The 22,482-nt window shown below is 36.9% G+C and overlaps 4 protein-coding genes across 7 annotated transcripts; 2 read left to right on the forward strand and 2 right to left on the reverse strand.

The window, feature by feature from the left end:
• Positions 1–1,869: 1,869 nt before the first annotated feature.
• On the reverse strand, positions 1,870–7,267 carry LOC139808196 (uncharacterized). Of its 3 annotated transcripts, none has more exons than XM_071769905.1 (7): positions 6,944–7,267; positions 5,345–5,506; positions 5,117–5,251; positions 4,786–4,923; positions 3,109–3,381; positions 2,825–2,974; positions 1,870–2,543 (listed from the first exon to the last, which is right to left on the reverse strand). In XM_071769905.1, exons 1-7 carry the CDS (start codon positions 7,023–7,025, stop codon positions 2,479–2,481), a joined length of 1,005 nt encoding a protein of 334 aa, XP_071626006.1. In that variant the 5' UTR covers positions 7,026–7,267; the 3' UTR covers positions 1,870–2,478. The 3 variants fall into 3 exon arrangements, with proteins under 3 accessions (XP_071626006.1, XP_071626007.1, XP_071626008.1); XM_071769906.1 differs by having other exon boundaries at positions 6,858–6,963; XM_071769907.1 differs by lacking the exon at positions 5,345–5,506.
• Positions 7,268–10,360: 3,093 nt separating this feature from the next.
• LOC139808198 (uncharacterized) lies at positions 10,361–12,970 on the forward strand. Its single transcript, XM_071769908.1, has 6 exons — positions 10,361–10,516; positions 11,092–11,232; positions 11,822–11,950; positions 12,068–12,214; positions 12,509–12,622; positions 12,710–12,970. Exons 1-6 carry the CDS (start codon positions 10,447–10,449, stop codon positions 12,775–12,777), a joined length of 669 nt encoding a protein of 222 aa, XP_071626009.1. The 5' UTR covers positions 10,361–10,446; the 3' UTR covers positions 12,778–12,970.
• Positions 12,971–14,448: 1,478 nt separating this feature from the next.
• Mrpl51 (mitochondrial ribosomal protein L51) lies at positions 14,449–16,392 on the forward strand. 2 transcript variants are annotated; one of them, XM_071771356.1, is made up of 2 exons: positions 14,449–15,115; positions 15,676–16,392. In XM_071771356.1, exon 2 carries the CDS (start codon positions 15,681–15,683, stop codon positions 16,155–16,157), a length of 477 nt encoding a protein of 158 aa, XP_071627457.1. In that variant the 5' UTR covers positions 14,449–15,115; positions 15,676–15,680; the 3' UTR covers positions 16,158–16,392. The 2 variants fall into 2 exon arrangements, with proteins under 2 accessions (XP_071627457.1, XP_071627458.1); XM_071771357.1 differs by lacking the exon at positions 14,449–15,115 and adding an exon at positions 15,170–15,308.
• A 1,561-nt stretch (positions 16,393–17,953) lies between these two features.
• On the reverse strand, positions 17,954–22,165 carry LOC139808864 (dipeptidyl peptidase 9). Its single transcript, XM_071771330.1, has 10 exons — positions 21,214–22,165; positions 20,995–21,129; positions 20,748–20,910; positions 20,441–20,682; positions 20,057–20,368; positions 19,689–19,975; positions 19,283–19,611; positions 18,944–19,195; positions 18,594–18,866; positions 17,954–18,519 (listed from the first exon to the last, which is right to left on the reverse strand). The coding sequence occupies exons 1-10, from the start codon at positions 21,426–21,428 to the stop codon at positions 18,172–18,174; spliced, it is 2,556 nt and encodes an 851-aa protein (XP_071627431.1). The 5' UTR covers positions 21,429–22,165; the 3' UTR covers positions 17,954–18,171.
• Positions 22,166–22,482: the final 317 nt, after the last annotated feature.

The following is a 22,482-nucleotide window of genomic DNA, read 5'->3' on the forward strand; positions in this document are numbered from 1 at the left end:
AGAGCCAGTAAACTTTTCTATCTTTATTTGTATATTATATAATATAATATGTATTTTATAATATAAATATACGATATACAATATGTAATATAATTGATTTTATCACATATATTATATAACATTTTTTATCATACTAGTAATAAAAATATATAAAAATGACGGAATCGTATAACTGCATTAATAACTATCATATTCACTATATACAAGTTCAATGATATATGTGTATACAAAATATGCTTAACGATGCAAGCTATTTATTTGAAGAACAATAAAAATGTGAAAAACGAATAAAATCGCCATTTAGAGATATATGTAGTTCTGTACGTTACTCGTGTGGTATGTAAAATACACCTTAGCTTTAGAAATTTGTTAAATTCACAGAGTAAAACTTTTTTATAGCTCGAATGCTGCACAAAAATTTTTTCACAATTAAGGAAGAACTTTTGCGCTTATCTTTATCCAAAAGGCATATAAAATATTATCAATCTTTATTTAATTAGTAACTAAATCATTAAAAAGAACAATGAAAATTGAGATATAACATTGGAATATAAAGTATACTCCACGCGAATAATTATGTTAAAAGAAACCACGCGAGTAATGTAGGATTAAGAATCCACATGCTATTACCACAATATAATGTATAAAATATAATATTTTATGTATATGGTTTTATAATAAAATATGTTGCATTATTGCAGATATTATACATTTTATCATAGTAATAATATAAATGTAAAAGAGAGACGGAATCGTACTAACAATAATTGTACTAACAATTATCGTATCCTGCAAATTTAACGATAATATATAAAACACGATATTGACTATTTATTCGAACAAGAACAAGATTCGTACGAATATAAAAGACAAATAGAATTGTTTCGTTTATGTGAAAAATGTATTTAAGAAATCGCGCGTTACATAATTGTTTCATTTGTATGAGAAATGTATAATATTTAAGATACCGCGCGTTATATAACGTATCGCTGCAATATAACGTATAAAATATAATATTATGTATATATAGTTTTATAATAAAATATTTACTGACATTTACTGAAAGCTCAGTGAATTTCATTGAAATGGTATTTTCATTAAAATAGTACAAAAGGATGTCGATAATAAACTAGATAAACGAAGAGGAGTACTAAAGTTTAACATTGATTCACTTGATTCTGAAAGGGCATACGTAAAAATTTCGAAGCTATCTATATTATTTATGTATAAAAATTAAAATTTATACAACATACAATATATACGCTTTGAAAATTTGACATTTGCTCTTTTAAAACCGCACTACAGATATAAGTACTTATAATCTTGGAGTAATAAGTATTGAAAAGCAAGAGAGAAACGTTATTATTGCTCGTTTTATCTTATTTTTCATTAAGCAATCGCAAAAGTAGAACCAAAAAAAAGTTATTTGATGTATATCTGTGGCTTGGTATAAAAATAGAAGCGCATAAAAAGGATTTCAAACAACTAAATCTTTTCTTCGCGCTCGTAAATTCTATCCAGTTTGCATTGCTCTAAGAAACGGTATGCAACACATCAGCATCCGCATATTAATAACCGCGTTAATTAAATGCACGCGAGTAGAAGGCTTTAAACACGTCGGTGCGCCTATATAGTTCGAGCCTCTGGCGCCGCCTTCGCCGAGAGTATTTTGCTGCGTAATTACAACGGTGCTTGATATTGTTTCGTTTTCACGCTGCTCTTTTTTTTCTCGCGTCCGGTTTTACGCAATTCCGGTGTTACGAGAAATGCACTACAACCTTGGCGATTAACGACGAAAATAAAAGTGATAAATACGGCCGATTTTTACATTGCGCTTGAAGAGACCTCGCTATTATTCATATCGTTTCGACTGCACCGTTTAAATATATTACTGTACATTTTAAGTATATCACGGATCAAACACGATCAAGTACGATCATTCAAATCTACATACGCAATAAAGCTGTGATCTATCATCAAAGCTTGGATAATCAGGTTTATCTCGCTCTCTTTTTTCTATTTCTTTTTCTTACTCTGTTATCACACAATCCCACAAACACGCATACACACACATATATATATATATATATATATATATATATGTGTGTGTATATATATATGTGTATATATATATATATATATATGAAGTTCTCTGAATTCCATACACCTTGATTTGTGAGGTATCGTTTGACTAAGATTAGTGTGCGTTAACGTGATATTATTACATGTGAAAAATTCACGGGCATTCCTTAGGAATTTTTAAAAGTCCTTAAGAAAAGTCTCGCGAATGATAACATAAATAATTATAATCCGCAAGTAAATAATCCGAGAATGAATTGCCTCCTCAACCACGGCAGGCCTACTTGCGTTTCTTCCTTGAGATTAAATTTCTCTTGCGCATGCACAATGTTATAATCATTAAAAGTTCAACTCCATTAACGACTTGTGTGCCTCTTCGAAGAAATCGTATTTTGCACTTCATGAAAAGAAAGTCAGCGTTATTACAAGGATGATTATTGACATGGACGCAACGAAGGACGAACCTGCAAAAACGTAAAAAATGCATTAAGAACAAGAATTTGCGAGTAATGTCCATTTCTACCAAGGTGTATTGACTTTAATCTCGGTTCAACTTACTTTTTACCTTTTCTTAGTTCTAAGAATTAGAAAAAGATAAAAGGTAAGTTAAATCTAGATTAAAGTTAAGCTGCACCGGTAGAAATGGACATAAGAGCGAATAAAATCGAAATGCATCTTCCATAAATAATTATTAATTTCCTCGTTTTATATGAGATGCGTGTTAAATACATCGGTTTTCACTTACCGGCGCTCACGCACTTGTTCTCGCTTAAGATGTAATTGTCGGCGCACGTGCATGTGTTAAAGTTACACGTCACAGACTTAATCGACGGATCGTTCTCGTAATCTTCGGCCTGGTAACACTCGTAATTGTTCGCGCACTCATCGCCGATCGCTGCAAAACGATGAAAACGATTAATTGTTATCTCTTATGACGTGGTGCGGAGAAAGAGATTTTTGGAATTAGATTTTTTAAAACATGACGCGATGATTCTACGAGAGAACTATCGGTTGAAAACTCTCGAATACCTTTGTTGGAAAAACATCTCGTCAGCTCGTGTTCGTAATGAAAATTCTGCTCGCACTGGCACATATTGTCGACGCAAGTTGAAAACTCGAACGTTGCCGTGCACTGTATTGACTCCGTGCATTCGTCCCGGATCTTTTTGGCGGCCGCCAAACACTTCTTGCCGTCTATATTCAGCACCGTTTCAGCCGCGCATCCGCATGTCATGTTATCCGTGCAGATAGCACCCTCCACGTGCGAGCATTCCTGGTTTTTCGTGCATGGCTCATTGTACTCTGCAAACGTGATTACACTTAGAAAAAATTAAATAATACTGCTACAATATGACATCCGCAAGTGGTTTTGCAAAGTCGTGAAAAAAAAGTTATGAGAAAATGGTACTGAGAATTATGAAAATATTATGATCAAGATAAAAAATGTGCTGTAATTTAATATTTGTATATAACTGCAATAGTATAGAAATTATTAGTCGAATTACTTTGATACAGCTGGATGTTAAAGATTATTTCAGTAGTCGCATGAATTATTAAGTATAAGTAATGAAATAACACACACAAGACAACTATAATATATAGCTACAGATTCCGTACGATGAATTATATTCTTTCAATATTAAGAGAAACAAGATCATGATATACAAATCATTTCAGAAGAAAATGTCATTTAAGACACTCGTCACGCATTGAAGGAGATACCAGGTTCGAATCCTGGTTGAAATATTTTTCCGTTAAATTCTTTACAGTAATTTAAATAGAATGCTTATTAGCATCAAAGTTATATCGATATCGATTTAAGTGGGGGAGAGAAGGGGAGATTTTATTACTCCAACGGAAACTGTGTTTTACTGTATATTAAATCCGATAAATAATTAGCGCGCAGTTTATTAAGTTAAAAATATGTGTACGTGGAAATGCACAGAAATATTATTAAGCTACCAAGATCAAACTCGGATCAAATAGTATTTTCTTATAAATTGATCTATATTCTTTCAATTCAGATAAATACATATTTTAAATGAATTATTAATGCCATAATCGCATTATGACATATCTTTTGTATCAGTAATATGTTTTTTATTAATGCAATTATTTTACAGTACTATTTTTTTATAGTCCACATTCAACCATATTTACTACAATTAGTTAATTATTATTACCATATATCTTAGTTTGTTTCTTAGTTCATTTTTCAGAACTTATTCATTTTTCTTACCGCAAATTCGTATTATATAGTCAAAGTTCTATTTCTCCTGAAATTTCTAGTAGCTTGTACTTTTGCTTCTACTTTTTTTCTCTCTGTATACATATGCTTAGGATGAGTTTGACTCGCGTTATTTTGAGCGGCAATTAATTTACCAAGTAATACCCGCATTTTGTTAGTAGAAATAAAATTGTTAGTTAAAAAAGTGTTTGAAAAGAATATTAGATTAGGGACAAAAAATTAGGAAGTTAAAAGTTTTATTGCGAATAATTCTTATCGGTTAAATTAATCCTTTCATTTATCCCGGAACAAAATAATTCAAGAACTTGTTCGTCGATCAAAGACTTTTCTCAATAATGTCATATCGTGATCGACACGCGAATCGATGGAATCGATCAAATCATAAAGAAAACTTGAATTTTTAATCTTTCTTTACAAAAAATTATTCTATGAGAAATAAACATTATTATAACACTTACCGGCTACTTTCCCGCATGCGTTGTCTGCGTAATGATAACCCGATATACAAACGCATTTACTGTTCTCGCAAGTAGTGTTCGGCACAAACGCTAAACATTGATTTCCATCTGTACAAGAAGCCTCAATCGCGTTGATCTCTGTTTAAAGAAATCGTATAAGCGTTAAAATTAGTTACTAGAACTATTAAAAATAAACAATTACATACAATAATTTAAATAATAAAAAAATGCCAAATTATATTTAAACTAGAAAAATTTCAAGGATTACTCCCGCTTTTCACGACGACTAGACAATATTTATAAAAGAATTGTCGTGTCTTCCTACGCTTACTTTCGACGCAATGATGTTTATTGCTCGACGGCACGTAGTCTTTTAAACAAATGCACTGGCGAATAGTAGTGTTGCATATTCCGCCCAGGAAGTTACAATCTTGGGCGTGTATGCACGTTCGATAAAGCAGCGGACCTAAAAAAAAAAATTATCTTACAGTCATTTTATTCGGAAGATTCGGCAAATAAGACAAGAACTCTAATATATTCGAGTCGCGTGGCTGATCACCTGAAATTTTATTCTCGTGCATAGATGCGTTGATGCTAGAGCAAGCTTGATCTCCCGTGTCTACTTTTGGACACATGCATAACCCGTCTTTGCAAAAAGCGTCACTCGGAAGTGTCGACATGCTCCTACAATCTGACGTATTTCGGCATGGGATAAGGGTATCTGCAATTGAATCGGTCGTTTCAAAAAGCGTAATTATTCATTTTTTCATTTCATTGTCAGAAAAATTGTCACAAACCACGTAATGTTATAACGGAAATACACAATGAAATACATCATGGACCTCTTTGGCCGTAGTGTATTTCCAAATTCGCTTTATAACTTAAAACAAATAAATGTCTCCTTCAAATATTTTATTTGCAAAAACGCATAAACGTGTCTTTAGCAATGACCGATTCAATCAAAGACATCTTTAGAATGTTCGATTTATCTAAGATATACGAACCAATTTACAGACTTGCAAAAAGTAGAAGACTTTCAGCGAAAATAAATAACGCTGTTTATTTATGTCCGAATAATCTGCGGCCTTTGTCAAGTTTGAGATTGAGATTATGGGCGCGCGAATTAATGTTATAATCAGTAATCAATCATATGTAATTATGGTATGCGTGTGTCACGGTAAAATTTCTTTTAATATAAATTTATTGAAAAGTACGTTGGAAAGTCGTAAGCACTGTGTACATATGAGTATGACTCGGAAGATGCAGATGATTTATCTGGAGAATGTTTCATTTATACATACATGCAAAGTTAAGTATTAAAAGTGATAAGCAAATAAGCGGAAACGTATTTTGCACTTTGATAAGAAAATCCTGCATTATTATGATTCACACGGATAACGTGATACATGTGAATTAATATATCATGACATAAACCGTAACCGTTGAGCAACATATTTGATCCAACTGTTATGATTGAGCAAATGTAATCATTACAGGTTGTTAGAAATTGTGTACAAGATATATAGAATTCTTTGGAGACTTCTTTCTTAGGTAAAAGAATCTATAATTATCATTAATTACGCTACCAAGTTTAATTAATAATTAAATTATTAGTGACATTAAAAGTCATTCGGAGTAAATCTGAAATATTAGTAGCACATAGCAATTAGTTTTCAGTAAGTGTATTTTTATAAATTATAAATTATTATCGTCATGTAACATCAATTAAATTAATTACAATTACATAATTCAGAATATATTTTTGCGCGAGAAAATATATATTTGAGAATATATTTCTTCTCGCGCAAAAATATATTTCAAATTACATATTTGTAATTAATTTAATTTAAACTGGCGACAAAGAATTCGAGGACAAACGTGAGACAAATTCCGAGGGAATTCTTCTCGGAAGAAAAGGTCACCCGGGTATTTTGGACAACATGATGTTTATATGGCAGCGCAAACATTATCTCGTTCCCTGCGATCATGCCAAGCGTACATGCTTCAAAGTCGTGCCGCTAAGTTTCGAAGAGCGTTTCGAAAATCCGCGACGAAAAATTCTCTACAATTACCGCGCCGTGGGCTGTCCGAGATTATAACAAGGCAGGTCCATGGCAGGTCGATCGCGTTGATCGAGCGAGAGGAATGGCACACTCACCGATCTTATCTCCGTTCGTAAGCACTATCGCCAGCGCGATCGTGCTCAGGACTACGCACGTCCTCATGCCGACTGGACACATCTCTCCTCCTTCCGAAAATGATTCGATTTGCAATTTGCGGTTATTTCGCTCACCGAGCTCTCTCGATCTACCTTCGTGCGGATGACTAACGATCAGTCAGTAATACAAAATCGGTCTGCAATCGGTTTGCGATCGAGCGTCGGCACCGCGTCTGCGACTGACGAACGCGGATTCAAAGAGCCGAGCGCCGAGCGTGCCGCGAGTCCTCCTCCTCGTCCCGTTTACTATGTCTCTCACCCCGCGACCACTCGCTCGCTCGCAAATACATTTCTGTGTTCGTCCCTCTCTATGTCTCTGCCCCCTCCCACTACGACGGCGCTAATTTTCTCCCGGCTCTGGATGGATCGGAGGCACCGATAAATCCGATCGACATTTTCGCGCGTTATGCTAACGCTCGCAACGTTATACAATGTTATTACACGTTCGAATTTCGCAGAATTATTATTTCAACTTTCTGTTACTACGATGAACGAGTATCGAATACGTATCTCATTAATTGCCTTATCTTTAATTTAAGTTCTTCGTTAACATTGTTATATCGTTTCTCACTTTTAAATCAACATATATGGCCTATCTTACTTTACTTAATACACCTATATCTGATGAAATTGTACTAAAATTACTGCTTTGTACCTATCTTACATTTAATTATAATGGTTAATTCAGTTATTGTTTGTCTTTTCTTCTCTCATTGTATCGTATATTCTCATGCATAAATTATTTCACTGATATTTGTTAATAACTTTTTTAATTGCCAAGATATTATTAATATTTATTTTATAATTCTATGGTTATCTTTGTATACTCTTAAGATCTATTCACACATATCTGTATACAGTTTAGTCAGTTCGAAGTCAGTGATTTTCGAGATGGCTCAGCTTATGAACGATGAAATATTATATTAAGCGTAATTTTACCGTAAAATTTTACCATAAAATTACGCAATAAATATATAATATTCCATTTGCATCCAAATCCACGACTCGATCCAAAAAAAGTGATCCGCTTAGCACGGGCACGGAATGATTCACCAGGCAAACTTATTGACCATCGTAAAGCCCGTATCAAACTACGGATTGAGATTGAGATTGGATTGAAATTTAATCAATCAGAATAGAGGAAACTGATCTCAAGTTTAGTAAACTTTGCTCTGATTGGTCCAATTCAATCTCAATCCCAATCCGTAGTCTGATACGGGCATGACGCGTCCGTGAAGAAGCAAAAACATCGTATGCAATAAACACAATGTCACTGTACCGATACTGAACTGAGACTGAACGATCCGAATACGATACTATACGTGGGTGAACTTGTAAACCATCCAAAAACAAAGGAACGATATTTATCATCAGTCATTACTGATACTGACAGAAAATCACAAAAGAGCGGATATGGCATTACGGCACTGGTACGTCACAGATATGTATCAATAGACCTTTAAGTTAAGTTACATATTCGCATATATGAATTATCATTGTTATTATTGTCTATTGTTATTTTAATTATATTGGAGATCTAGGCTTGTACATTACATTATCGCTGATGCCTTTATCTCTTAAGATGCAGTTTATCATACTTTTGCTTCCAATGTACAATATTTTATATTACTCGCACTTTAATAAAATTATTTTATTGTTGTTGTTGTTAAATCATGCAAATAGAAACAAAGTAAAGATTCTTAAAAGGAGCCAGAAGCATCTACTTTTGTATAGAAAGACAAAGCAAGAGAGAGAGAGAGAGAGAGAGCGTATTTGCGTTTTGCACGAAATGTGCCTTTTGTGTTTCAAAGTATTCGCGATATTATAATCATTGTTTAGTAACAAAATTCTAACGTCTCTGTATACTTTATTATTGATATCTTTGCCTAGCGCATTTTCCATTTCCAACACAATTTCTTTTTTTACAGAAGCAAAGGCTTTGTAATAACTTTATTTATACCTTACAAAGTTCGCTTCCTATTTCTATTATATAAGCCGTTTTTATTCACACTACATTTTTCCGTTTCTTATAATCGCAATTTAAATTCGTTTTCACGTTTTCATTTCTTTTATTACAATACATTCGCTTACGCTGCGTTGCTTACTTCTATGCGTTTATTAATTTATTTACTTTTTATCGTTCCCAGAGTTCTCCTTCCTTCAATCAATTTCAATTCTTATAACATGAAAGCCAGATGAAACTACATCTAAACGAAACTATATTACCTTCTGACGTTTCGCGACTGTTTTACATTGTTAACCGAAAGTCAGCAACTATACGAACATTGCATTCGCTGATACTTTACTATAATATAGTATATATATTAATTATGAATATTGACACGTGTAGATGTTATGTGAACTGTTTATAGAGATCTGTTTATAGAGATTTCCGACATATATTAAGTAAAATATTCATGCAAGTATTTGCTTTCTTCATTTCCTCGTAATTTCCGATGCACGTCGCATTCAACTGGCAATGAAATAAATGCGACTTGCGACGCGAATCGCCACCAATGAATTAGACGAGATATGACGAGTATCGTGCGAGAGTGTAAGGGCGGGTATAAAGCCACGTTTCACATGGTAACCATTTTATAATGATAATGAAGCCGATGAGGTTGAATTAGCAGAATAATTGCTATCACGGCACGAACTGTCGTTGAATGAATGGCTTGGCCACACACAATCGCCCTAACACATAATTAAACGAAGTATGTTGATCGTATTACAATATTACATCATTGGTACCGTTTCAGCGATTTCTTCGCTTAATCGGTCATCATCCCCGATTTAATTGTGACGAAGAAAAACGCCCCGCTCAAAATGTGCAAATTGCTGTATATTAATGTCACTTGTTTGATTCTATTGCTTTCTAGCGATCTTTGTTACGATTTTGTCGTACAAAATTATAAATGATATCCAATAAGTACACGGGGAACCTCCCACTACTGTGTCTCACAGCTCTGTCGCCCGTCGGCAGATTGCGAATTCGCAAATCGATGACACGGCATGTTTTCTGTTTTCATTTTACACAATACAATGTCAGAGAAATGACAACGTCAGGCGGCGTATCAACTTCTTTCATAAGCCGCAATTTGTCGCGGTTCGTGGCTTACTATTTTCTCTTTCCGCCGCGATTAACCGGCATAAATCATCAGTCAAAAATGAGAGAAGTGCTATCGCGTTCCTCGTTTTAAATCAGAGTAAATCGACGCCTCTACCATTCTCTTAGTGTCCGACGACAGGCGCATTTTGCTCGATATAATTGAAGCCTCTGATTCACTCCGAACGGGATATCGCTGGATACGCCTAGAGATAACGTTTATCTGACCAGAGCGTACGAATATACGTCCCCTAGCGGAAGGTGCGTCATGAGCCCGCTATCTGGCAGTCGCCTGGATGTGCCTCACGTTTGCACCTGAGCACAGATCTCGATTCCAATGACGGCTCTCGTCTGCATCTCCTTCATTCTCTGCTCGCTCGCCGGCTACGCTTCCTCTCAGCAGGATTGTGAGTGTACCCGAATTACGCGAATTATCGCATAATTACCGCGCAATTCCCGACATTAGGTTCGACGCAAGTCGGTTGTATTGTGTTACGTCACACGCGGCAAAAGAGAGTTTTAAGTATAATAGCTAATATATTCTAATATAGATTCTTCTTTTCAACCATCTTTCAGATGTTCTAAAAAATGAGGATGCCCCTTAGATATTCTTAGACTCAGGGAAGTTTTAGATCTATATTTTTTTTTAGATATTTTTTATACATTTGAGATAAGTTCCAATTTCTCAAACAGTCCTCGAATTTCAACATTAGAAAACGTTATACCTAGTCTTTTAAATATTTTTAGATATTTCTTATACGATCTTTATATTTTTGTAATCTATTAAATTTAATCTTATATCTTAAATTGTTGCGTTATTTAATTGGAATCGATCGTTATCGAGGCATCTATTGCTGATAGTAGATCACATTAAAAATTAAATTAATTTCCAGATAGTAATTTATCGCTATTTAATTTGTAATTGTCTTCCCGACGATTAATCGACTATCAGTCATAATTAAAGCATTTTTGATGGTTTTAGCGGAGCGCACTGCCGGGTTTGTTGGCGAGAAATGCGAGAGGGACATCGATTGCATCGAGAATGCATTTTGTCGGTGGCAAGATGTCTGTCTATGCGATCCGTTTTACTCGCCGAGCCTCGATAAATCGAAATGCATCGCCAGTAAGTTCGCTATCGATTATTTCCCAAGCGAAAGATAATCGGGATCGCAATATTAAGCCCCTTGCACAATGCCAGGCAACAGGCAATAGGAACAGGAAATAACCAAAAAATCGTTAATTACAACCTAAAAAATTCGAATGCTATGATTGGTTGGCAATAGGCAATAGGCACATAATTTCCAACGTGACGGAAACTCTGTGTCTATTGCCTGTGTCACTGTTTATTCTGCATTTATACATGATTTCTTATTTCTATTCCCTGTTCCTATTCCCTGTTGCCTGGCATTGTGCAAGGGGCTTTATACGCGGATGCGAGTTGGATGACCTATACTGAGAAGTGTAATGTTGGCTAAGTCAACAAATACGAAGAGTTGCCGACATACATGTATAATTCGCATACATAATTTATTATAGATATTTATAATTTTTAAATTTTCCATCATTCGGTTACGTTAGGCAAGCCGCGTTACAAATTCATGCTATTGTACATTTATATCAACTTGTTACATTTTCCTTGCCTTTACAAGACATAAAAAAATAAGATAAAATTATTTTCGGAGAATAAAACTCCTTGCGTGCGTTTTGTACAGCTGTTGGCCTGAGTTGCTTGGACAACGTACCGTGTCAAAGCATAGCGAACGGGGAATGCAAGCAGAACACCTGCGCCTGCAAAGATGACTTCTTCCTGGACAGCAATAATTCTTCAAATTGCATTAGCAGTAAGTAAAAATTGCGATTCTCGTCGTGCTGAAATACAGAGAAAAGTCGCGAAAGGCATCGGAGAACAAGCCCCGCCTTCGTCCTCTGCAAGTGGTTGAAAGAAAGAAATGTTGCAGGACCCGCTAAAATTGGCGACCGCTGCCAAGCGAACACCGACGTGTGCCAGGAAAGTTTCAATTATGCGTTATGCATCAACGAGAGGTGTCAGTGTATCACGGGATATCATTTCGTAAACGAGACCAGGGTCTGCGTGCAGAGTCGAAGTATGTAAACACTCGCATTTTTCTTTTTCCACGAAAAAAAGGAAGACAATCGATTTAAGTCTGTTTTTCTCGTGCTAGAAAAAAAATCGTCAAAAAGTTGAATTAAGAAGACCGCGCAGCAAAAAATTAATAGATAAGCGAACCTTTCGAAAGCTATACCGATCAATTAGAATTTTAATCAATTTTTGCGATTAGTTTGTAGCATCATCGAATTCTTACTTTCTGCTTTGTAGAGTCGATCAATTTGGTTTTCTGAGAGAATTGTATTTTCAACGTTACTTTATTGTTTTACAGTCTTGTACTATACTTGCTCGCACGACTACGAGTGCTTCGAAAACAATAAGTATGCGGACACAATGGAGTGTAAGAATCAACAGTGCGTGTGTAAGGAAGGAGAGCGATGCAAAGGTTAATTAGGTTTAATTGCGCCGTCACAAACTAATTCGGTCCAACTCTCAAACGAGTCGCTTGAGTTTTTATCTCTTTCTTTCGCAGGCTCGCTGATGACGTCCGCCGGAATACTCGTGGCAATCGCACTCTTCCTACAACGAGCCGCTCGCTAGTAAATTAATGCATGAGAAATCCAATTATTTCGATCGATTTTGCAATGATTGAAACAATTTTGATGCGCAAAATTGAGACAACTCAGCGTAAGTTGTAATTTTCACACTTTCAATTTTAATAATTTAGTTATCTATTTGTGTATCATTTTTATATTGTATTTGTACTTTTAATAAATGACTTTAAATACAAAAATTCTGTGGTTGCTATCAAAATAAGAAAGCGTTATGTAAGAAGACATATATTTATCCCAGGTAGCAAGCACTCATCATTTTGACGTCAATTGACGTCAAAAGTCTGTCATTTTGACGTCTTTTGACGTCAAAATGACGAGTGCTTGCTACCTGGGATCCTTTTTGTTTACTTGCCACAATACATAGATCCATTTTTTCTGTTTTCTCATAATCTTCGGTCTTCGGATTTAATAATCTTCTTTTCTCTTCTTTTCGGTTGAGCTATTTTTTTTATTGAACGATTGTCCGTGAAATTCGCGTAGAGATATACGATAAATAATCAAATATAACTTTCTGATTCTTTTGACTAATTTTCCAATTTAAAAGTTTAATTTTTTTAATTTAAAAAATATTTTAACAATTATTGTTTTAAAAAATTGCTTTCAAAGTATCTTCTAAATTAATCTATTTTTTGAAATTAATATTAAGATTGGCTAAGAAAGTTTCGTGAACTGTTAAAATGACTGAAAGTGGGATTCTGCTAATTTAACTACTCTTTTGCAATTAAACAACTTAAATTATCGTATCTTTCTTAGAATAACAAGTAAACAATTTACAATTAAAACAGAATACCTACACTATTAAATTATTCAGAATATATTAACCATTTTCTTCATATACAGGGCACTGACACAATATAACCATACCCAGTATCGACACTGAACGTTTTTAGTGGAACCAAATTTCGTATACATTTAGGAATGTGGCGGCCTGTATGTGTGACAAAGAGAAAGATACTGCTCTCTCTTTCTTTCTTAAGCGTTCGTACATTTCAGAAGATGGCGGCGAGTCATGTGACCGCGACCTACTATACATCAAAGGTGCCGACGCTCACTGTCGCTACTGATTGTGAGTATGGTTATACTGTGGTACTGATTTAAATATCGCTCACAATTAGTGCCGACTCTGTTTACATTATATTGCACTTTCTATATTTAAAATGAAACAATCCTGATGAAAATGTTTCTCATTTTTTTCCAGAAATTTCTTAAAAATTACTCGATCATATTTTACGTTTATGAAAAATTCTGAAAAAATATGTCAAATTTCTCAGATACTTTCAGAAATAATTGGATGAGGATTTTCGGAATACTTATTTTAGTATCTGTATATATATGTATAAAAAATTCTAATAAATTGAGTGGATTTTCTCATATTTATTCATATTTCTACAAAGATATTTACGGGAAAAATATGAAATATATTATATGTATGTATATATTTTATTATTATTTTAGCAGTTCTTCTGAAAAACGTTCCAATTCGTTTAAAAAATCTGAGAAAATCTAAACATTCTAATAAAAAAGTCTAAAAATTATTTTCATAAAAATTCTGATGATTAATAATATGAAAAATTCTGAGACATTTTTCCGCGAGAGAGGTAGTTAATTAGACGTTAAAGGAAAATAAAAATAAAAGATAAAAAGTACAGAAAGTTTAATTGTAAGAAACAAACTGTATGATTTAAATATATGCATTCTCTTTGGAAAAAAGACGAATTAAAGAAACAAGGCGCAATAAAGAATGAAGAATACGTATTCCAGGAATACGTATACGCAACTGGCGGCCCGCGACGTCCAAGCTTGATCTGCAAAAAAATGAAAAATAAACTAATTAAATTGTGATGTGATACTGCAACTGGGATCCCGAGGTTTCGAGTACGCATACTTTTTCTCGTCAACTGTTCTTGTTGCAAAGTTACCAGAATTTCGATCTCGGCGATATAATTAATAAAAAAAAAAACATGTTAAAAAAAAAAAAGTAAAAAAGAAAAATTAAAAAAGATTCGACTTTATTTTACCTCTACGTGGTGATCCATGTGATAATGCAAAAGCTGCTGCAGGCCACGATATAAACGTGTACTTCTTTCACATTTGGTCCGCTAAAAAATCTAATTGCATTTCCCTGACGTATTCCATTTGAAGAATACGAATTAGATGCGCAAATATAAAAAATGCTTTTAACTGCGCGTGCGCTTTAATCAGCTGATACATAACCCAACTTTGTCGATCAGAAAATTACGTAGACTAGATTTATACGGTACGAATTACGGATATTAATATAAATCACAATTTCTAATTCTGACGCGCTTGACATTTGGGAACAGGTAAGTTCCATTAACATTTCATTAATGATTCCGTAATTCCATAAGTACAACGTTGTTTGCACCGAATAAAAAAACTTATCGAAAAAGTTAGGTTACGTTCCATGTGAATTGGATTAAAATGTATGTACGATTTCTCTTTACATCTTATTTATTATAATTGAAAAAAAATTGTATGACGGGGACCGTTTTTCGGGTAATATATATATTTATGTATTATATAATATATATTGTTTATTACATTATATACATTTCTATTATATATTTATTATACATAATAGAATGTAATAGATATGTATGTACCTTGGCAGCTTGATGCATATTATGTTTCATCATCAGTACACAAGATTTTTACCCTGATATTACTGTCATAACGACAGACCAATTCTGAACAAGATCCAAATTTAAATGATCCGAATAAACAAAAAAATATATATATATTTAATATATATATATATATATATATATATATATATTTAAAAATATATTTTAAATATATATTTAAATATATATATATATATATTTATGTATAATTATTCTTTCGATATGTATTTTTTTTCCAGAATCCATGTCTTGGATTGCAAACTCTGTCCGTGCTGTCGTGAGCACATGGACCCCACAGGTGACGCCGATACGGTTTCGCTATCATGCGAACAAGATAGCGAAAGGCCCCTTAATACGGCGACATGGATACGAAGATCCTATAGATATGACGGGCCTTTTACCACGTACAGATAATACTAAACGACTTCCGATGCCGATCTATCGTCCGGCGGACGCTTGGTCCGAGAAGAAGGCACTGTTCGGCCAGAACGACTACATCGACATATTGGGCTCGGATAATCTACATCCCACGAGAATTCTCTACAACGTGCCCTCATGGTTGAGAGGTGTCAGCGGCAATGAATACCAGGTCTTATTGAGAAAGAGAAAAATGTGGGCAAAGGGTATATTTCCAATCGCGAGACCTACCAAATGGAGAGATCTGAACAAGAGAATAAGTTATCTCTATAAGTACTTGAACCGCAAAACTAAGCAAAAATAAATCAAATTAGGTTTACGTTCTGATATAAACACGCGTAATTAAATTCCAATTTAATTCTCAAGTGCAATCGCTGTGTTTTCTTTATTCTTACTCAATTAGTTTCTAAATATTCTACCAAGTTCTTACGACGTTCGTTTTAGGTGATGCAATTACTGCATACATTAGTTAACGATTTACTGCTTATAATAACAATTATAAAAAATATAAAATAATGAATTTGTTTATTGACAAATAATTATCCATCGGATATACGATTATTTCACAACATTGAAGAACGCAAATACTTTTCTCGCTGAAACGCGGATTTTCATTTCGTAGAAAGAGGGATACATGTGTCATGGCCACGTATCGTATATGTACATAGTCACAATTGGTATGTTAACGTCTAACGGTTCAATATACGTGGTCTGTTTAAAAAGTAATAAGACTAAATTTTTTTCTCAATAATTAGTAACACTGTAAAAATGAGACTGCGGTAGATCGAGAGCTACATTCATACTCTACTTTCAGATAAAATTTCAATTTGATAACATTAACATATGTGATTCTATAATCATTTGTATAGCTGTATGTTTGAGTGATGCATCACGAAAATGGTACACAAGAAAATCAAGCAGCGTTATGCGACCAAATTCTATGTCAAACTCCAGGACAATGCGATAGAAACATTTAAGAAGTTGAAACTGACTTACAAAGATCAAGTTCTTTCCCGGCACAAGGCATTTTTATATGATGGTGAAATTGTGCAGATGAATCCCGTTCTGTACCACCAATGACAAACAATTTAGTGATTTAAGGTAAAGATATCAATACCCAATACCCGGACACTTAAGCATAGGAAATGTACTAATACCCTGGACACGTATCTGTGTCTGGATACCTTTAAAAAAATATAAATTTATGAAAATAAACGTTTGGATATTATAACTGAAGTTTCAAACTACAAGAAAAAATACTTTTATCTTTGATTTTAATTCGCGTTATACTTATAAATAATAAAGGTGTCCGGATATAGGTATATGTCTGGGTATTGGTACCTTTATCTTAAATTTAATTTAATTGATCACCAATCATTCTCACTGTCAACTTTTTAAATATTTGTCATGTTATCCTGTTTGACAAAGAATTTGCTGTGTCAAACTTCGCATAATGCTGCTCGATTTTCTTGTGTTCCATTTTCGTAACGTGTCACCCAAACATACAGTTATCAAATGATTGTAGAATCACACATGTTAATGCTATCAAATTGAAATTTTAACTAAAGATAGAGTATGAATGTAACTCTCGATCTACTGCAGTCTCGTTTTTACAGTGTTATCAGTTATTGACAAAAAAATTCAGTTTCATTACTTTTTAAACAGACCACGTATATTGTGAAATGGTCGCGAAACAGAACGCGTCCGAAGTAGTCTTCCTGATTAACTATTGTCAACAAATTGAGTATTGTCCATTCTCTTAACAAAAATAGTCACGATTAACCAATATTATCACGATCGTAAGCTTTGACAATAGCTGATTAAGAAAACTTTGAATGCACTTATTATGCGTTTTGTGGCATTTTGACAGTGATGTCTTGAAAACTCGTATTCAGCACATATCTCTTTTTTTGTAAGTTATATATTATAAATTCCTTGCTAGAAGTTCGTCCTGGTAATTAATTACACGATATATTCACACTGTGCCACTGCAGATACTATATATATATATATATATATATAACTATATATATATATATATATATATATAACTATAATATTATATATATATATATATATATATATATATATATATATATATATATATATATATATATAATACTATCTTAAAAGCCTTGTAGAGGCACACTTTTATACAGAAACTAGTATCTGTACACATATCTGATCACTTGAAAGTATTCCTTCCTTTTAAGTGTGTACATAAATTAATGGCAGTTACTCAAACTCGCAAAATCTTGCTTGGAGGAACGGTTATTATCGAACTAACAATGTAAGGAAAAAAAAACGAAAATAAGAGTTCATAAATGATTCTGCAAGAAGGACAACAGGGTCGTCTCATAATGTTTGCTGGCATCCAGGCTTCTCAGACTATGCCTCTCGTTAGGATAAACTTGCAGCTGATACGGTTTACCGATCTTCACAAGAGCATTGATCAACTGGCTAGTGTGGTAGAAATGTACATTTTCGTCTATGAGACCGTGAATGATCAGCAAACGGTTCTCTTCGTCGGGAAACTTGTTTACATATGTCAGCACCGATCCAGCCATATAACCGTGAAGATTGTTCTGTGGCAGATCCATGTAACGCTCGGTATATCCGGTATCGTAAAAGTTCCACGAGGTAACCGGAGCACCAGCAATGGCCAGCTGCGAATCGCAACGAGGATATTTTTTAAACTTTAAAAAAATGTACTGTGCGGCAAGCATTAATTCGTGCGCACCTTGAATACGTCGGGATACTGTATCAAACCCATTAGACTTAAGTATCCACCGTAAGACCAGCCGTGAAGAGCCACTCGATTTAGATCAATGTATCCAGTAGTCTCTGTCAGCCATTTCAATACTTCAACTTGGTCGTTCAGCTCTACCGTTCCCATCCTACGTCGCAAATGACTCTCAAATACTAGACCTCTATGCTGCGATCCGCGAGAGTCTATTAAAACTACGCAATAGCCTTGAGCAGCCAACATGTGCATTCGTAAATGTCTTAAACCCTGCAGAGGATTAAACAATAAGTTTTTTCTTTACTTTACGTGATATATGCGTTCATACATTTTTGAAGTACACCTACTTTAAATGTGTTTGATACAAGTTGTACTTCGGGTCCTCCATAAACATTCAATATCGTGGGATACTTGATCCCAGGTTGAAAATTATGAGGCTTAAATATCATCGAATAGACCGTATCCCCCGACTTGATTTTATGCGTGAAAATCTCTGGCGCAAACAGTTCGGATTCGGGCACAGACGGTTCTAAGAGATAGCCTACAGGCGTGAGCGATATGCTCTCCACTGTCCAATCGGTTTGTGATATTTTAAATACCTGCAAAATTGACGTAATAAAACTTCCTGATCGTGTAAAATGAAATATTATTAGGCATGCCCCCCCCCCCCCATCACAGGAACGTACTTGACAAGTAGGCAACGTTTTAATGGAACTATAAACAGTGACCAACATTGTACACTCTTTGTTAAAGTATATACTGTTGTAACTGTAGCCAGGCCGCGTCAATAGCCGTATTTCTAGCGGCCGTCGCAGCGAAACCGCGTAAACGTGTTGCTCCAGTGGCCCTTCCCGTAACCCGCAGAAGTAGACGATAGAATTGACTTCATCAATCCATATTTTCTTCCCTAACACCTCCCAATCGCCCTGGGTCAGAGCTACCTTGGAAGTGATACGTGGTCGAAGAAATATACTATCCATTCTATCCAAAGGTTCTTCCACTCCGTTACTCAAGCCTATGTTGAAAATGTGTGTAAAAAAATAGCGGCAAGTAACGAAATATTGAAATGATTATAGTGATTTTATCATAAACCTGCTATACTGGACGTTATAAGATACAAATGTCGGAACTCGGATTCCTCGCTTCCCCAGATAAATTTGACTTCGTTCGCGTCGTCGGACTTTAAGAAGTACAATAGATCGTTGACGTTGATCCAAATCGGGCTCTGCTCCGAGTATATCACTTGAACGTTCGGTGACGTGGGGGTGAAATGGTTTTCCGTATTGTACGTGTTCGGTGGTGGTTCGCAAAAGTTGTCTATCGACAACAGGACCAACTCGAGTTTCTGCTGCTTTCTATCCAGCAGTTGCACCCAGATGCTACATTTTAACAAAGTAACATTATCGACTCCTATTAATACAAGCTCTCGCGTGTATTGTTTAATTACGCCTCGAACTTACTATTGAGCATCCGGAGTCCATCCGACTCTCACCATGTATTCCATCCATGGGAACATGATGTGAAGTGGATACTGCAGCTCTAGTATTTCTATATCGACGATATGCAACGACTCTGTCAGACGAAATTGCACCATTTTCAAGTTACTCCTAGCGTTCGGCATACCAGCTCTAGGAAATCTAAATTCGTCCACCTCATCGGAATTCGACGAGGGGAAGCAATATATCTTGACATCGCTCTCGTCCACTTCTTCGTATACTATCCTGTAGATTCCGTCAAACATGGACTTTGGTTGCCACCAGTAGCCGATATACCTGTGGTAGGTAAAACTAATGTCTTAATTTTCGCGCTTTAGTATACGAGGATTTAACAATAAATAGATCAACCTTGTGAATTCCTCCTGCATGACGTAGGAAGGAGTTCCGGCGGTGAGCGGATCGTCCACGAGACTTCTGCCTCCTTTCCTAGCATGAGTCAATCGAACCGAGGAGCCTGTGATACTATGAGACAGGTATAGATCCCCTGAACATGTGTGGGCAATCAAAGCATTGTTCCAGGGACAGATCTGAGGACACAGCTTTGCCCCAGTCGTCGACATTCTGATTTCTGATGGAAAGAGGGGTCCAGGCTGATGGAAAAACACATAGATCAAACACTTTCTTTCACTAACCCACGATAATATTCTGATATTACCATAAATCCAGTATCTACACATTGATAAAGACTGCTGGCAGCTGGAAAAACTAATTTTCCACTCTCCGCGTGGATCTCGTAACTGGTTATACCCCACGTAGCGAGTCTTTTCCTTTCCCACAACAGTTGTTCCTCCTTCGACAGTCTGTTCGCACTTGATACGCTAAAATTATCGCATGACAGACTTAGGTACTCTTGGATAATACAACGGAGCGCATCAAACGCCTCGGTCTATGGTGGAGTTTACCTTTGAAAATTCGCCTCTATGACGGGTTGCCAGTGCAGTCGGTAGCCGTTGGCGTGATCCGCGTGCGCGATATCTACGTACAGAAGAGTGGTCTCCCAGCCGTTACTCGGCGTGCTTAAGAAATAGATTCTAGTCCTGCAAAAGAGAAGTGTCAATGAATCGTTAATCTCAACACGACGCGACAAGCGATCCCGAAGGTACGTCGCGCGTTTTCCTCACCGGCCGTCCGGAAGCGAGCGGAAAGTTATAGAGCCCGGCACGGATCCGGCCGACACGCCGGACAGCTTCCTCCTGAGATCGCTAACGACGGCGCGGAGCTCGGACCAGGACTTTCGCGGCACCGTGCTGTCGGGAACGGCCTGCTCCCCCGTCGTCTCGTTGCCCGTGGTATCCATATTCTCCATACGTTGCCGGCGACCTTTCCGCGAAGTCATTCGTCTCCTAGCGAGCACCTCCGCGGCCGTCTCGGCGCGGTCATATCGACGCGGAGTAGGCGTACGACGGGCACGAGGGTACGCGGGGGCGACAAGTATCGCGGAGCGATTTCCGCGACGACGATCCACGGATGACACGCACGACGTACTGCGCGCGCGACCGCCGCGACCACGCACGCAGCGGACCAGCGGACCAGCGGACGCAGACGTGAGACGTGCAGAGCGAGCGAGCGAGTGGGAGAGACAGAGAGTGAGAGAGAGAGATATGCTTTATTTTTAGGTTATGCACCGTCCGCGCCACCACGGCCGCGACGGAGGCTCCTGGCTCACTTTCACCAGTTTCACCTTCTCCCCGGCCCTGGCCTCGCTCGGCAGGGACGGCAGGCTCGGCTTCTCGGCGGTCTCTCCCTCCTCCCGACGTCGCGCGACATTAATTTCCCAAAATCGCGCGCACTCACACCACCGCAACCACGACACCGCCACCCCGTCACCGCCACCGCAAGACACCGCCAGACCGTCAGACCACCACCATGGACTGACCAGGACCAGATCAGCCTGACGCCGACGGCCTGACCAGCAGCAGCACCACCACCACTGCCGCCGCTGCCGCGATTCTGTCGCGGCTCCACGTGCCGAGAGTTCGCCGCGAGTGCCAGAGATTCCGACCGAATAGAAACCATCAGCCGAACGCTCGCACGTGACAGCGGCTCTCTTTCGTCGTTATCGTCGACGGCTATCCGATGACTGATGGCACATGCCCGCGAATGTCCGCGATGCGGTAACTGGTGAAAGAGGTACGGTTCACATGCGTGTCGCGCACACCGCACACGTGTGCTCCGTACGTCAAACGTCAGCCGCGTCGCGTGCCGCTGGCCGCGTCGCCGCGATGCATCGTGCTCTCCGCCCCCTCCCCCTCACCCCCCCGGCCCCGCCCGTCGTCACGCGGGACGAGGAACTCCCGCCCCGCCTCCGTGATCGTCGTCTCGAAAGGATTACGTTGGAATTTAATTACGCCAGATTGTCCAACACATTTTTATTGTCGATGTCTCACGTT

This window comes from Temnothorax longispinosus, chromosome 2 (genome assembly GCF_030848805.1).
Source record: "Temnothorax longispinosus isolate EJ_2023e chromosome 2, Tlon_JGU_v1, whole genome shotgun sequence".
Lineage (NCBI taxonomy): Eukaryota > Metazoa > Arthropoda > Insecta > Hymenoptera > Formicidae > Temnothorax > Temnothorax longispinosus.

Bases quoted from the DNA above. Each gene is read 5' to 3' on its own strand.
- LOC139808196 (XM_071769905.1), bottom strand. From the start codon at position 7,025: ATGTGTCCAGTCGGCATGAGGACGTGCGTAGTCCTGAGCACGATCGCG. The intron at 5,507-6,943 runs GTGAGTGTGCCA...ATTCAATTGCAG, and splicing joins TACGAACGGAGATAAGATCG to ATACCCTTATCCCATGCCGA. The intron at 2,544-2,824 runs GTAAGTGAAAAC...ACGTTTTTGCAG, and splicing joins GAACAAGTGCGTGAGCGCCG to GTTCGTCCTTCGTTGCGTCC.
- LOC139808198 (XM_071769908.1), top strand. From the start codon at position 10,447: ATGACGGCTCTCGTCTGCATCTCCTTCATTCTCTGCTCGCTCGCCGGC. The intron at 11,233-11,821 runs GTAAGTTCGCTA...CGTTTTGTACAG, and splicing joins TAAATCGAAATGCATCGCCA to CTGTTGGCCTGAGTTGCTTG. The intron at 12,215-12,508 runs GTATGTAAACAC...ATTGTTTTACAG, and splicing joins GGTCTGCGTGCAGAGTCGAA to TCTTGTACTATACTTGCTCG.
- Mrpl51 (XM_071771356.1), top strand. From the start codon at position 15,681: ATGTCTTGGATTGCAAACTCTGTCCGTGCTGTCGTGAGCACATGGACC.
- LOC139808864 (XM_071771330.1), bottom strand. From the start codon at position 21,428: ATGACTTCGCGGAAAGGTCGCCGGCAACGTATGGAGAATATGGATACC. The intron at 19,976-20,056 runs GTAAGTTCGAGG...GTTAAAATGTAG, and splicing joins TGGACTCCGGATGCTCAATA to CATCTGGGTGCAACTGCTGG. The intron at 18,520-18,593 runs GTGCGCACGAAT...TGCGATTCGCAG, and splicing joins AGTATCCCGACGTATTCAAG to CTGGCCATTGCTGGTGCTCC.